This window comes from Haliotis rubra, unplaced genomic scaffold (genome assembly GCF_003918875.1).
Source record: "Haliotis rubra isolate DU_JTF1 unplaced genomic scaffold, ASM391887v1 Scf747, whole genome shotgun sequence".
Taxonomy (NCBI): domain Eukaryota; kingdom Metazoa; phylum Mollusca; class Gastropoda; order Lepetellida; family Haliotidae; genus Haliotis; species Haliotis rubra.
Window position 1 is genome coordinate 14,835 of NW_025767465.1, and position 17,073 is coordinate 31,907.

The window sequence follows — 17,073 nt, forward strand, 5'->3', positions numbered from 1 at the left end:
TGAAGAATAAAATTATTCCTTAAAACTTTCGAAAATAGACTATAAGATCGATTAAAATATCTCTATATACAAGGAAGTTATATGTTTATCGACTCTGCTTTAAATGTATACTGAACGAGGTAAAATTTTGTAAAAAAATGTAATATGAAGTTTATTTTGTAAGAAACATTGCGATATCTTAGTTTTTGTAATAAAGTCAATTTTTTGCCAAATTTGTAGACAAAATGGATTTCGATCGCCACCCGTAATATTCAAACCTAAAAGTGGATTTTACATATTGCGTTAATTTTTGACATATTACGTTAAAAACTGTTTTACATTTTGCGTTAGGTGTTGTACTTTTTGCGTTAAAGACATCTTTTACATATTGCGTTAATATTTACATATTGCGTTATTTTTTACGTTTTGCGTTAAGTTGTTACATATTGCGTTAGTTTTTACATAATGTCTTGATTTTACATATTCGGGTTGTACAAGGCCATTTAGTGTTTGTTCAAGAGAGGGGTGATTTGACCGAAAGGTATGGCAACCAGAAGGGTTGCATAATTAAATTTGTATGAATTTTAAATCTGGAGATTTGCCGGAAATGGTAGGGTAGCTGAACTACGGGGTGGTTATTTGGTATTAATTTTGTTTGTATTTATGTTTTGTTTTTTGTTTAGTTCAGATTATGTGGTTTTAAAAGTTTTTATTGTTACAAGTTGGTTATGTGGGATTATGTGCGACCTAGAAGGCCAGGTTTGATTAGAAATACATAACTAAGGCTTTGAGGATTTGGGTGTTGTTTGTGGTGTTTTTAGTGGGTTTTTGTGTAGATGTTTTAGTTTAGAATTTCAATGTTGGTATTTACCTTGCCACTCTTGGAAGGTTTTGTGTTTGCATAGGTTTTTTATTTCGCTTTTACGTAGTGGTATGTTTAAGTTAACTTCTGGGAGTTAAGTGGGTGTAAAGACATGGTCAGGGATCCATATGAACTGTAGCCTTTTGCCTTAGGCCTGGAAGATCCTGATCGCATTTTCGTACTTTGTGCCTAACATTTCTTTTTCAAACTATTTATTCAAAATTGAAACAATGAAAAGGTTATGGTTGAATGGTGATACGAAATGGAGTGTGTCCTGGGCTAAATCTTAATGAGCCTAAATTGGATCTGCATAATGTTATTCTAATATTGGTAATGACATGTTTCCTTTAGAAAAAAATCAAGGTCATGTATTAAAGTGTAGACATAGCTTTTGTTTTACTGAAATGTGTGTCAACGGAGTGAGTCTAGAATTTATCTAGAATCATTTGTTAAACTATGTAGTCGTCACTTCTGCCATTTTGAATGATGTGCTTGTGGGGTGACTTTTTAGGATTTTAGACTCGTGTCTTTCTCTAAGCTATTACTGATCATGGTGAAACTAATAATCTATATTATATTTTCCTAATATCTGAATCCTAATATATCGCTTCTTGAGGTTAATAAATGATCATGATTTTTGGTATAAATTATTCCTCCAGGATAGTTTTAAAGTTTAAAAAGACCGTTTACTCAGAGGCGAAAGTTACTGGGAAATGGAAATCAGTGTTTTCATTGGTAATCTTGGGAAAGAAGTTTTGGATTTCAGCCACGGAATGAGTGTATTTATCAAAATGTTCAAAGAAACGCAACCAAACGCTTGTTGTTCGAATTGCAATTTCGCAAGAAGCAAGACATACTGGAAAGAAATGGCCAGCAATGTTCACTTTAAAAGGCGAGCCAGACAAACGCTGATCATTTCCACTCAATGCAGTCTTAAGATGTGGGTTGGTTGGTTGGTTGGTTGGTTTGTTGTTTAATGCCGCACTCAGCAATATTCTAGTTATATGGCAGCGCTCTGTAAATAATCATGAGCATCGTTTACGCAATTGGGAACCGATGACATGTGTCAACCAAGTCAGCGAGCTTGACCACCCGATCCCGTTAGTCGCCTATTATGACAAGCATGGGTTGCTGAAGATCCATTCTAACCCGGAACTTCACGGGTTTTAAGATCTGGAGAACGCCTCTATTCATCTTTCTGGAACAAGTTGGACATGCCTTGCCTCATGATGGTGAACTACTATCAGTATGCTTCAGTCTGCTCGATTCAGCGTCCACAGTAACACTGTTTGGCACGTTTAAAGAAACAAATATCCCTTAGTGGCCGCCCACAAGTAACGATCCCAAATCAAGACGGATGGATTCCAACACAATTTCTAGATGAACTTCATGTTTCAATTTGGAAATCGACATGTAATAATATAAATTAGGATGTTGCCTTTATGACCCATCAACTTCGTTTCAAAATATTCAAACCTGTTTCATTTTCTCACGTTGAATATATACTTTGTGGTCTTGACAGAATACTTTCTGCGTTTACTTTAGACATTGACGCCAACAACTTGAAAAGGATTCGATTTGTTGGACTGCTATCAAACTTGAAAACTGGTTTTGGATATTCTCACCAATATACTTAGATTGTTTGTAAAAATATTTTGTAACTATATTTGGTATTGAAAACAGACGCGATGAAATGTCTTCGTTGAATTTTATTGTCCATTTTATTGTCAAAAGCCAAACGATCTCACAATCGATATTACCTGAAAAGTAATAGCATTTGTTGATAATTATTGAGCACGCAATCATGTAGTTATAGCAGCTTTACCATTAATTTGGCATGTCGTTAAACGTACCAACCGAGCAATAGTGACATCTGGATGATTACTCTGAGAACAATATTATGCGGTTTGATGGGGTTTCCCTGGCCCGGTACATCAGTATGATCTACATACATCTTATTCCGACGGAGCAGGTGAATCGTGTGTATCGAGGTGTAGATGCATAGCTGCGTCTTCAGCGTCTCCTACGTCTCGGCGTTGCCAATGACATTTGCCATGCAGTATCTTGCACGCTGTAAAACAAACACAAGGAATAACATCTTAGACATAGCTTCATAGTGACACCTGGATTAAATATCAGTAAATCAGCAGTACTAATGAAGAAATCGTGACAAACTGTGTATCGATATTTGCAATTATAGTGTAAGGAAATGTGTGGACATGCATGGATGACAATGCAAACATAATGGTATAAAGCTTCATTGATGGTGTATTGGCTCATGGTTAAAGCTAAAAACTACACCATAGCAAAAAGCTGTTTGTTATTGACATGAACAATAACTGGTTAGATTTGTGTGTTGTTTGTCGCCGCACTCAGCAATATTCCACTGATATTAGCAAAGCTCCACTTATATGGCGGCGGTCTTAAAATAATCGAGTCTGAACCAGACAGTCCAGTGATCATCATGTGCATCAATCTACACAAATGGGATACGATATGCGTCAACCAAGTCAGCGAGCCTGACCACCCGATCCAGTAAGTCGCATTTTATCAAAGGGCATTGCATTTCTAGATGGGCCTTGTTATATATCGCATTTAGAATAAATAGAAATAACAGGAAAAATTCCAAATATTTTCCCCAAGCTTGGGATAAATATTGAATAACGTCACCTTCAGAATTAAAACACATACATATATCTGTCGCCGCCATTGCAGGATCATGGTTCACATACCGTTTGAAGAATTTGCTTGGCTCCACTATCGAACACGTCAACCAGAAGATTACATGTCAACATCTAAATACTTGTATATGCACAAACATATGCAAACGTACGTCTTGTTCGACTAAATAGCCTCCGAAACCATGAACGACGTCTCCTTGCGTCACCGGAGTGTAGCAGCAACACTGCGGCGACTAACACCATCAGCAACACCGTGGCCTTCATCTGAAACATATGAAACAGTTTCACAGTATGTGTGTTGGCGTTTTTCAAATACATAAACCAAATAATCTAAGCGTATATTGTATACAACTAATTTGTGACTACACTGTTTCACCTGTCCCGATATACATCATATACAATAAATAAAGATTGACAAATATTCACTGTCTGAGATAAATACATTTATTAATACCACACATTCGATATTTACTCACATACAAAGGAATGTATATTGTACTTGGGGAATTAGGAGTTAAAGGCACTGTCTTTAACAATTAGATTAATGTTAGACTGAATTTATCGTCTCTAAATTTCATTTGAAACCGAACACATCTGTTGTGTTAATATGTGTAACAGTGTGGCGGTGTTGTAAGCGGAAGCGGTCATAAAATCAGACGCATTTTCTCTCAATCCAAAATGAATGTGTCTAATTGTATTGATTGTCCAGTCAAATTCGGGTATTTTACGTAGTCATGGTAGAGTGAATGATATCATTGTTTGCTGTAAGTGCTATCTAAAATCATAAAAAAATCTATGATAATATATCATTAAATGAATCCCTGATGTCACCATAGCAAATGTTAAAATTTGTTTAGATGTTAATGTATACTCATGCCAATAATGGTTGTCACCCCCCCCAAACCTCACACCCCCATCCCACACCCCCTTTCCAATTAAAAAAATTGAAGGGGGTGACAACCATTATTGACATGTGTATATTACAAATGCATCTTTTATATAAATATATTTCCAAAATATAAATTTTTCCTGAGCGACATTTTAGAATGTGGGAAGTGAAATAATGACCATTGGATAACATGTTCTTTTATCTCTTGAGTGCGACGATACAAATTATTGTGCCGTTTTATTATCTGTGTCGAAACGCTGCACTCACGAAAAAAACGACCTTATTATCCACAAACTCGTTCAATATACAGTTTATGAGCATAATTAGCTTCTACCGGGACCAAATTCTAGTGCCGATATTGAGAGCATGCCGGATTGGAGGGCTGCCGGTTTAGAGGGCTTCCACTGTACCAACATATAACATTTTTAGTTAAGTTTTTATATTATTGTTCATTGAGTGATGTCCAAAAAAGGTTGTTATTTGATTAAACGGGTTCCTGTTAACATAAATCGAAGGCTATATCAACAGTTCATTTGCGACAACAATAAACGAAAGAATGACGTAAAATATGGAAAAATAATATCGCATATCATATAATTTTCATAACGTCATACCTTGTTAATGAACAATGACAGTAGCTAGTTTGTAACTAGGATGTATCACAATCAACGCCCAATCAGACCCATAGGTCGGACGTGTTTATTGCAATTAAGGAGTGCAGCAGTCGGGATAATGATTGCAAAGCAGATAACACACTAACATTTGACATGAAAACTTTTACATCATCAGTTCAGATGGTAATTATTCACGGTCCTGTACGTGATTGGTTTAAGCTAACCTGGCACGAAATGCCCAGTGTTCAGATTGGAGATTTGAGAGCTTTTTGGGTCCAATCACGGCATGTCAACTTCATATTGAATGAGAGCCTAAAGAGATACAATAGTATCAGGAGATGTGTAATAGATTTACAGCGATTCTTGTATATTTGATTTCACATTTTCACTAACTGGAACATCATGAAATACGAACTATATACAGCCAAAATATGACATTTTTGTCTGCAGAACTCACATGTCTATAAGTCAAAGACGTCACAAGAATATATCAATGACAATATTCTAGACAGCAGAGCAAATATTTGTTCCTGTTGGAGGGGCAATTACACATGTTGTTCACATGATGCATGAAGTGCGAATATACCATGGTTAGGGAGAGAGAAGGGAGAAAGAAAAATAATTTATTAGTGTATTCCAGGCTACAGAATGAAAGTACATAAAATGTGATTATAATTGGAAAAGAGACGGCCAACATCGGTCTAAGAGACACCAACATCATTACATAAATACTACATCGATATTTTTCTATAAGCCATAAGACTTACACTCGAGTAAAATATTAGGCTAATACTACGCACCATGTATATATATATACTGTAAACCATTAAAAACGCAATTGGTATTTGTTGTCCTGAAACTTACAAAAGTTCTATTGAAGATTTTTTCCTGCGATACAGAGGATGTAGGAATAAAAGGCTGTTATTCTGGCCCATTTCAAGTTCGAGTCCCGGAGCATTCCTCTCACATGAACTTTGATACTTAAAACTGAACCTTTGACATTTCTCGTAAACACAACCACATTCATGAAACACGTTGTGCACATGCATTACCTGCACCCAGGCCCTGTAAAAGCACAAGGAATTGTGGAACTCAATCACTTTGAGAAAATGACACACTTGACACAAGACGAAAGAAATCAGGTTATCGGTATGGTCAGCCAAGGTGCTTCAGATGTGATGATTGCCAGGCATCACATCTGATTAATGTGCATCCATCCACTGTAAGTCGACTCAGACAACGTTTTCGGGCTACCGGAAGTGTTGCTGATCGTCCGCGACCTGGTGCACCACCTGTGATAACAGCTCGACAAAACCGCAATATCCGAGTTTCACACCAACGAAATCGGTTCCAAACAGCTGATGATTAGGCAAGGAGGACAATTGGGACAAGTCAACGTCATTTTAGCGCCCAAAAGGTGCAAGGACGCCTTGCTGCCTTTAACATCCGGTGTCGTCACCCGTACCGTGGTCCAACCTTATTGCATCGCCACAGACTTGCCAGACAGCGATGGGCAGCAAATGGGGCCAATCTTGGCAAAAGGACATGGCCAGATGTCATTTTGTCCAGGTTTAACTTAACCTTTGCAGATGGACGTCCACAGATTTATCGACGTAAAGGAGAAAGACTTGCGCCAAACTGTGTCCTTGAACATGATCGTTTTGTAGGGGGTGATGTCATGATCAGACCACAGACCATCAGAGGCTGCAGACCATCCAACAGCTGTTCCTCAGAAATGTGTGTCTTTCAATGCCCCAAAGACTGCGAGCATGTAAGCAGCGCACGGTGGACACACACGATATTGACTGCAAGTGACCCCTCCTTTGTTTGATGTCGTTGTTGCGTCACTGATGTTGTTGTTGACTGGACATTTTCAGATGAAATTATTCACAGATGTTTACTTAAAACATATCTGCCAGTTAGGTTTATATATGTTGAAATTAGTGTAAGTAAAGAAAGTATGAATGTCAAATTGCGTTTTTAATGGCTTACAGTATATATACAGTACAACCAGAAATTATTGAGAATTTAAAGATTGTAATTTTTTAATTGTTTTTCACTCATTACTCACGTATTAAATGTGAGTATTAGCAGAACATAACTCCAGATTCAAAGACAGGTGAACAGTTAGTATTTGGTCAAGTCACTATGGGCAGCAATGCAGGCTTCAATGCGGCGGGGCATACTACTGATCAAAGAAGTCAGAAAGTCGTGGTCCATGCTGTCCCAATATTGGACCACCTCTTCTTTCATTTCAGCAATATGTGTCAGATTTTTCTTATTGACACTTTCCTTCAAAGTCCCCAAACATTTTCTATTGGATTTAGGTCAGGGCTATAGCTTGGCCAATCTAATAATGTCATATTTTGGGTCCGAAACCAGGCCTGTGAATGCTTTGAACGATGTTTTGGGTCGTTGTCCTGCTGGGAAATCCAAAAATTTCCATAGAACACGTGAGCAGATGGAAGTAAATGTCCCTCGAGAATATCTGTGTACCATTCACTGTTCATATTCCCTTCAAATACACAGTGGGGCGTTGCCCCTAACACAGACATGCCACCCAACACGTTAAATTTCGGAAAGTACTTTGGGCGCTGATGCAAAGGTTTGTTTGGTCCAGAATTTCAGTGTATTAGGAAACAGCCACACAGAACTTTCATCTGAGAAAATCACATTGTCCCAGTTAAAATTTCTATGCTGTAAGCACCAGTTCAACCTTCGCTCCTTTTGTTCAGGTTTCATGATCGGTGATACAATTCCTCGACTTTTCTGCCAACCCATTGCATGCAGCTCAGTTCTAATTGTCTCCTTGCAGACAGCCACAGTTCCTCTATCAATCATATCCACTTTAGCTGATCTGATGTCCTTGTTATAATACTCTAAAATCAACTTCCTCTTCTCTAAATCATCCATACTGAGGATCACTGAAAATGTCGTCTGCTAGCTAACTCTTCACAAACTAATGAAAAAGGATTAACGGAGTTGTCTCTCTTGAATGAAACCAAGCACTTGATAGTTGGTCAAGGTTGTTTATACTCGAAATCCAATTAAACATATTTCCTAAAATTATCAATATTTTTTTGTCATACTATATATATATACCCCTACTCCAACCTCCCCACAGACCGCTACATGTATGCACACAGAAAAAGATTTAGACGAACATCCACGCGTCCGTATGTTCACAACCATATGCAACAATCATGAAATCCAACCATGAACTAAACCCATATTATACTGTCACATGTCACAACCATATACAAAGTCATGGAACACATACGTGTATTAAAACAATAGACCCCAACAAATGTCTCAACCATATGTCACAGTCATGCAACTAAAACATGCACTATAGCCACATATCAAATCCATGAAACAAACATATAGCACAGCCATATACAATACACTAAAAGTATGTATGACAACAACACGTACCAACAATGCAACACAAACATTGTTATGTGGCAGTGTTGTTTATTGTATAACACTGTCACTGTATGACATTGTTTCTGTTGACATTCATTTGGGGGCAGTGGTTTGAAAAAGTTATGCTCGTCCTACACCGTATTGGCCTTTCCAACATAGTCTATAGTTACACTATACATAGGGAGTGCGTTTATGTCCATTGAAACTCACATTACATGACTGTCAAATATAGGTCAATCACTTCCACCTTGAATTCTCAGCCTAGGCCTATGTTGGGTGAAGTGAGGAGAATATCATAATCATTTTTTTCAGTTATAATTAATGCCTATATTACATTGCTATTGTATTTATACTGCCACTCTGCACTGCCATTGTAAGTCATTTGTAGTAATTTGTAACGTTGCTAAATACAATTCGTAATTATATCCAATTTCTGCATTGTTCGTTGCTTTTTCACCGAGTCTTTAATTGACTGATTTCTGGTTAAATTATAGTTTCGTTTTGGGAACTAAGACGTAACAACATGTACTAAAACTTGTGTCACAACCATTCAGTATGATCTGACCTTATCCATGCTACAAACAGTTCATGTATTAAATTAATATATAAATGACAGTATGGCGCGTTTTGTTGTATTAAGTATAAAAACAATCAAAATCGATGATCATATAATGACAATACACATACATATTTACGCTACAGTAACTCCATATAATATGATGATGGCGAACCTCAAAGACGTCATTAAAAACCTACCCGCCCAGGAGAGGAGTAAGCTGTATACATTTGAAGCACCTGTGGCAATACACTCAGTCGACGCATCATGAATCAGGCTCAAGGTGACAACTTCAATAACGGAAAATGACACTTTGATGCCATTTGATCACACGCGATCTGTTATTTCAGTGATATGTTGCAAAGTGGGACCTTGTGATGTATGCAGCTCCATTTAAGTAGCAAGATGTTACTTTAGATTTACCAACTGATTGCCCTTCCACCGATTTGCCAGTCTGGAATGGAAATGGATCAGATTAGTGACACTCACCAATCTGTCTCATATTTTGACGTTTGTGTTATGTACCAGAGTGACAAAGCACTCGAAGACTGTATGACTTGGCAATGGTGAGCTCTCTCATTATGTTGAGCAATATTCCTGCAGCTCCAGTCTTTGGTGTTTACATTTTGCCTATGTGTGGTACAATCGAACATAATGTTTCCACGATTGAACATACTCTTTCCTTATACCATACGTTTGCGTATGCATATCCGTGTGACGTTGTCATCGCTGGGGCAGGATGTGTTCTCCCTTTCGCGAATACTTGGTATCTTCACTATTTGATTTAAATTTACATCTTCTCTTTTGGTGGAGTATTTTGTGAATATTGAAAAGGTTTGGTCGCATTTAGTTAGATATCATAAAAGGGTATTGTCATTGAAATAATGACCCCTTTCAAGCGCTGAATGAATGAGTGAATGCATGTCTTTATTTCCTCCAGAATCTACATCCGAAGATATACAATATGCCTGATGTTACTCAGAACAAATACATGATGTTAATATGTACATGAATATAAATATGAGTCCTAGTGACTCAAGCTGTATAAGTAAATGATCGATATCACATATGTACACAAATGACAGCTATTGGTGCAAAGCAGATGAACAGAGAGGATGGTCTAATACATTTTTCAGATGAAGTACTTATTTACAGAATAATAATGATACACTTTCCCAAGTGGTCTGGCTAACAATTCCAGGTACTGTTTGAGCCGAACCCCATGGGCCTTTTCATAATATTCTGATTAAGGGAGTTGGACATCTCAGTTACAACAAAACCCAGCATTGTCTGGAGATCACTCTGTTGATACTAATTCTGCCTTGAATTTATACTAATATATTCTAACTTAATTAATTTAGTAATAATACTAATTATATTTATTTTGTAAACTTAGTTAATTTTAAACAATAACTGTTAAGTATATCCGATTTCGTTGTTGTTCGTTCCTTTGATTACAGCCTAATTCGTCGAACTTTCAACAGTCAGACAGACTAATAAGTCGACTTTTGAGTGGTTCTATGCTGATCGGTCGATTGTCGGCGTGCAACAGACTCACTGTTCTTTTACGGACTGAATTCCGGTAAACTTCTGCATAAGTTTCAACTTTGGAGTCATCAGCAACAAATGGCACATACACTGAAACCGTTTCAGTATGAACTGCGTTATTCCTTAAACTCGTTGTCTGGTTTGTTTGATACGTCAATACGTACATGAGGCTTTTATTGTTTTACATAGATTAATCAAACCGGTTATTTGCTATTTCGGGTGACATATTTAATTTGGATTCAAAAGGTTCTACTGTACTTATATATTGCCTTATAAAATAATGACACACTCGAATGATGTCGTTAAAGGATCTAAGCTTTTGTGAATATAATAACGGCTAGTGAAACTGTACTTATAAGAAAATATTATGTGGTCTGGGTTGTTTGTATTTGTCTGTTTATGTGATATTTGGTTAGCTTGTCTGACGAGAGAAATATTGTTTGGGATGGCGGTATGCAAAACTCATCATAGGCAAATACGAACATGCTGACTGCCGCAATATTCCAGTTGTATCGCGACGGATTTGTAAATACCCGAGGACTAGACAGAGATCGTTGTTATGTTTGTATCATGAACAAACCACGCATTCGAATACATTGATACGATACCATTGAACATGCTTGACCACCCAATACAATAAGTCGCTAATTAACTGATCTGGTTTTACGCCACATATGTCCAGAAAAGGTTCCACGTGTTGACACGTGTGGGGAACTGTTCCTCTGCAATGGGTGTGACGAACCAACGCTTTGACCCAGACTATCCCTAGACAAGCTGCTGTATCTGCATTACCCTAATTGTGACATGATAGATCATGTATGACCCTTTCTGATAGGATGATCTGTTTAATGTAACTACATCACGTACCAAACCACCCTTTAGATTGTTTGCGGCATTGACGCGTTACATAGGATTTAACACGTTCTTGCCTTTAGGTGGTAAAACGTGTTTTATGTTACTTTAGTTTCACGATTAAAGTGTCTACACATATGTTTCGATAGCCAGGGGTAATAATGATAGCTGCAAGGTTTATTCGCACCCTCCTGTAATATATAGCAGGCGTGTATGCATGCAATCAGTTCAATTCGGGAACAGTCATCAAATCAACCTTGCAAGGTACGTTGCTTATTTCTTATCCACTTAATTTACTCAGGAGTACATTGCCTTCCTATAGTCTATTATGTACAAGTATAAGGCATGTGAAGCAGCATATCATATGTTTGGTATCGATTTCAAGCACCTGCAAACTTATTCCGTCGTCAAAGCATCCTTGACGCTGAAAGGGCATAAGACCATTTAGTGGTTGATCACCATGTGCGATGATTCTGTTAGGATACACCCAGGCACAGGTTGTCAAGCGCCCCGTAGTCTTTGCAGCTGCATGTCTCTGTCCGTTCGAGAAACTTTCGAAACATAATTCTAAGCAGACTTTGAGTAGTATAGCTTGAAACTTATATTTTCCTGTTTCCTCTAGTTCCCTTTGGAAAAACAAAATGTACTTTAGATTTTATGAATCAGTTTTCAACGACGATTGTAACCCTTTCTAAAAGTGATTAGACATCAACCTTTGCACATAACCGATCGATCACTCACCAAAGGTTTGGGACCATTGTTTATGACACTATGCTTGCGTAAAAGACACAGTTCTGATTGACATCTAAACAGGAATCATCACCGGCTGAATTTATAATGACATTACCACTGTAACCTTTATGCAGAAAAAGTTACTAGTGACATTCTCAAATCATTGTTGCTAAATATTTTGAAATATTGGGTTACAGATGAAAGCCGTTGCACTGCTCCTGTTGTTTGTTGTGTTTGCAACCCTTCCAAGCGAGACCAGCGGATGGGGATGGTTTAAAAGAGTGGTTCGAAAGGTTAAAGACGGCGTAAGGAAGGTTGTAAACAAGATCAAGGATTTTGGAAACAGAGTCCGACACGGTAGGCGTTATGTTACTTTTCGGCAGCTGACCCATGATACTCACTCATGGACCAATATGACATGAATAAGGAATTACCTCCTAATGTTATTGAAATTAACTCGTACATTAATATCATCTCAAAATAATAATAATAATAATCATAAAAAATAATAAAAAAGAAACGCATAGGTGTATTTTCACAATTTTAATCTGCTAATGTTAAAGTGAGATAACACGTGAAGTGTTGTAGTTTCCAGAATCGAACACAAGTGCACCACTGGGTCAAAAACAGGTTTTCCGGCTCGAAGTTGAGCTTTTCGTACACTATTACGAAAATGGTTTGCGCCGACATTTTCCTCAAACCAGGCACTGCACTTGCAATTGCAGTTGCTGTGACAGTTCGATTCCGCAAACGAGATACTCGAATGTACCTTTGGCAAGCTTATCTGAATCTTTCCAAGGAGGAAAAAACGCTAGGGCTGGGTTCTAGTACCCGCGGGGTTATTTGTGTGAGGTCATTTCATGGTAGCTATATATATACGGCCTGATATTGCTGGCATATTGCAACAAGTGTCTGAACACACTCTAGTACATTGGTAGGTTTGAAATACCATGCACCATGTTTGACTCATGCACCTTAGAATAACTGAGTTCAATAGACAAAGGAAATGCATTTTTAACTTAGTAGAAATACACTACGTTTTTCTGTAGACGCTCACATCTGTTAAAATGGAATGTGAATTTGCTTGTATTGGCTTGCCCTTGTACCAACACACGGTTACATATTGATTTTGAGGTCTAGTCTTATCTTCAATCAGATTATTATCTGTGTTGTGTCTTTACTATCCCTGATCTGTTGAGTTTCAAAGTGTTTCACATTCAGGCATACTTGATTCTCTTAAGAGACATCTGAATGCCTCCATACGATTACTATCCTTAATAAACTGACCAAAAACCCAACTAAATTAATCGTAAACGAACCAAAGACAAGAATTTGCATTTAACATTTTCCTCCTAAAACTAGCATAACATAGCACGATGTACAGAAGCATTATGTAAGCATGTTTTTCTAAGATATACTTTCCGTGGACTTTAAAAACGTTTTACGTCTAAATGTACAAAATTGGTTCCTTAACAGTGGCAGGATTTGGGGGTTGAGTACCTGATTTGCATTTAGTATTATATACTTGGTAGCCATTGAATCCCTACTCGAGGGTTTCACCAAATACAACAAACGATTCATCCACCTGACACTCTGGACACGGTTGTTCAAAGTGACATTAAACCTACCTCAAGCTTACTTATGCAAGGCATTGTCTTGACTTCGATATTTCAGGCCGAGCTGTACATGCCGACATGACGGATGAGGAAATGGTAGAGGCGTTAGCCACCCGAGACATCAATGAGCTGTTTGAAGTTGAACAACTGAGTGGTAAGATAAACACTTATTCTATTGTTTTGTAAAAAAGAACGGTTTACGTGGAGGCCTGGAGTCATCCGTTACATGTCATCCTTGATTACAATAGTAACCTCTCTGGTCTTGTGGACAATTTGTCCGACCGGAATCGGAAGGTACGTGGTTCGCATTCCATGAGGGAGGTTCGGTAAAGTTATGTCCGCTGCAATTGGTGACCAACGTACGGCTGAATGCTGCCCTATTCCATGTGAACAAAGTAGGTATGTGTACCATAGGCAGGAAAATATCAATCAACACTTTATTTCCGTACAATATCGTACCCATGGATAACTGTGTAGCGTCATACAGGTGTTATAAGAAGCATTATTCAATCAGTGTTATCACACCTTATGATTCTTCATTGCGTAAGATTGTATATAATGCGTATGTGTATTATATTTTTGTAACTTAAATGCATAGCCTATGTTACAAATATTTACACAGCTGACCAGTATTCCAAACTATGTTTGGTTACATGTAATCAATCCGTTTCACAAACTGATAAGTAACCAAAAATTTGAAAGTTTGGTTAGAACATTTAATAAATGGCATCCCCATAGTTACTTGTTCCGCTCAACTCCTGATGTGGGTTTTTCGCATGTCGGTCAAAATATCTTCTGGAAAACAAAGAACAAATAAAGTATGGCAAAGAATGTGAACGTAATCTTTAGATGATATGATAGCGTTCACAAGTGACCAAATAGCCAATTCTCCTCTTCTGATTCACCCACTTGAGCTAGATATAAGAGGCACTAGTGTAATAACCCAAACATACCCTCAAGACTGTATTACTCGATCTTTTCCTGACGGGCAAATAATGATCCAACAGCACCGGCCTTTGGTATCTACATCCAAAACTTTGAGGTATAACTGATCTTTGTCTGTATTTGTCATACTTATAAATCATTACTTTGATCTCCACAGACGCAGACAAAGCCGAACTGAACAACATCCAGCGTGAAGCTCGAGATTTAATGGATCAACGTAAGTAAGACTTAATGGATCAACGTAAGTAAGATTCAAGGGATCAAAGGAAGCAAGACTTAATGGATAAAAGTCAGTAAGATTTAATTGATTCCAGTTAGTAAGATTTAATGGATTAAAGAAAGTAAGATTTAATGGATCAAAGTAAGTACGTTTTAATGGATTACAGTAAGTAAGAGTCAAAGGATTGAGCAAATAGTATCCTAATACATCCACAAGGAACTAGCCAAGTGTTTCTACTGGCGTGCTATTTTGTCCATCGTTCTTGAGCAAGAATGACTTCTTTATTGATACGCTATCTCGCAGAATTGTTGAAATTCTCAATGATAAATTCTGACAGCATCTCAGGTAGACATGTCCAACGTCGTATATGTTTGTGCAAGTGAAAGTAGGGCTATTTCATTTTTATTTTGATACCTTTCTATGTCATAAATCATTCTTATCCCTCACAAACTTACTGCCGTCAATTCCAGTCATTGCAAATTGGATTGCAATGATTACTATGTTATTATCAATTTCAACAATTCCGAAAACTGACGTACAAAAGAAAGTACACACCTGATGCTTTGGTAAAATGTTTTCTTGAAAACAGCGTAATATTTAGAAAAGTCACAAATCACAAACAGTGTGTACGTGTTGCAATAATCACACCATAGATATCGGACCCAATTGGAACATTGCTAGCAAAATATTTACGTCGCTTTAATAGTCTCAAAACAGCCGTGTGTACTTTCTTTTGTACATCAGTATATATTTGTTATATGTTAGTGTAGACTTCTGGGGAACCATTATTGTTGTTGGATAAAGAAGAAAACTGTTATTGATAACACTAATTATATATTATGCTAATTATAAATTATATATGCTAATAACATATTGTGCCTGCAAAATAATATCACATGTTTAAATGTCTGAACTTTTTGTGTTTACTTGGTGTTAAGAGGGGATATGACTACATGAATTATGTATGAAAAGAACGCCGACATTACAAAAGAAGCAAACTGTTTATCACAATTTCTATTTGAACTTTAAAACCAAAATATGAAGTGACTTATCTACAGACAGTGAGTGACAGTTTTACATACTTTCATGAAAATAATGGGGGGTTTATATCACAAAAAATGTTTTAATTGTCAGCACAAATAAATTAAATCGTTGAATGGTGTTTAATAAACACTAACCTCCTTTGTTACAGTGGATGCATTGGACGATTGAAAGGCCAGTTCCAACCCCAACATGTACATGACGAAATATGAAAAGCACAATGCTTTGGTTATTTCATGAATAAAACGTTCGAACAGTGGATGCGTCGTTTATTTCATTCTTGCTGGTGTTACTATTTATGAATATTTGTGCTCAGATTGACAAAGTTGAACCAAAGTAATCTAATCAAGAAACTTACAAATTTAAGTTTAAGTGATCTGATATCGTTCAATAATGGCCATATGGCCAGTTCCTTTCAACTACAGGGTTTGTTGTCGGCATGGGTACTGCAGATATGTACCCCAGCTACAAACTCAAAGTCAACTTACACCCTTGCAATTATCCAACCTAGGTACACCACGACACCTAACAACCTTGCAATTATCAAAACTCAGTACTCCACAACACCTAACAGCCTTGCAGTACTCCAAACCAGTACAACACAACACCTTACACCCTTGCAAACCGCCTCAGTGGTGTAGTGGTTAGAGCGTCCGCCAGGAGAGCGGAAGGTCGCGGGTTCGATCCCCGACCGGAGTCAGTATAATGTGTCTGTGTGGGGTATTCATGCTTCACTGCGGCATTGGATCTCAGTGGGCTAGCACTATAAAACCAGCTTAAGTCTGGGCTAATACAAGCAGCCGCACACACACATACACACGCATGCACGTCGTCATATGAGCGAAATATTCTCAAGCACGATGTAAAACCCAAATTCACCTCACCTCACCTCACCTTACACCCTTGCAATTATCAAACATCTGAACTCAACAACACCTTACACCCTTGCAATACTCCAACCACAGTAGTCCACAAAACCTTACACCCTCGCAATACTCCAAACTCAGTACATCACAAATCTTACAAACTTGCAAAACTACAACCTAAGTAGTCCACAACAGCTTACACTCTTGCAATACTCCAACGTCAGTACATCACAACACCTTACACCC

The 17,073-nt window shown here is 37.6% G+C and overlaps 1 protein-coding gene and 1 long non-coding RNA gene across 3 annotated transcripts; one reads left to right on the plus strand and one right to left on the minus strand.

Moving 5' to 3' along the window:
- Positions 1-2,535: 2,535 nt before the first annotated feature.
- LOC124260006 lies at positions 2,536-9,311 on the minus strand. Of its 2 annotated transcripts, none has more exons than XR_006893976.1 (3): positions 9,208-9,311; positions 3,675-3,786; positions 2,536-2,912 (listed from the first exon to the last, which is right to left on the minus strand). It is a non-coding gene; the product is annotated as an uncharacterized LOC124260006 (long non-coding RNA). The 2 variants fall into 2 exon arrangements; XR_006893977.1 differs by lacking the exon at positions 9,208-9,311 and adding an exon at positions 5,026-5,119.
- A 2,227-nt stretch (positions 9,312-11,538) lies between these two features.
- Positions 11,539-16,632, plus strand: LOC124260016. Its single transcript, XM_046694245.1, has 6 exons — positions 11,539-11,671; positions 12,337-12,496; positions 13,814-13,909; positions 14,858-14,917; positions 16,113-16,139; positions 16,622-16,632. The coding sequence occupies exons 1-5, from the start codon at positions 11,621-11,623 to the stop codon at positions 16,130-16,132; spliced, it is 387 nt and encodes a 128-aa protein (XP_046550201.1). The 5' UTR covers positions 11,539-11,620; the 3' UTR covers positions 16,133-16,139; positions 16,622-16,632.
- Positions 16,633-17,073: the final 441 nt, after the last annotated feature.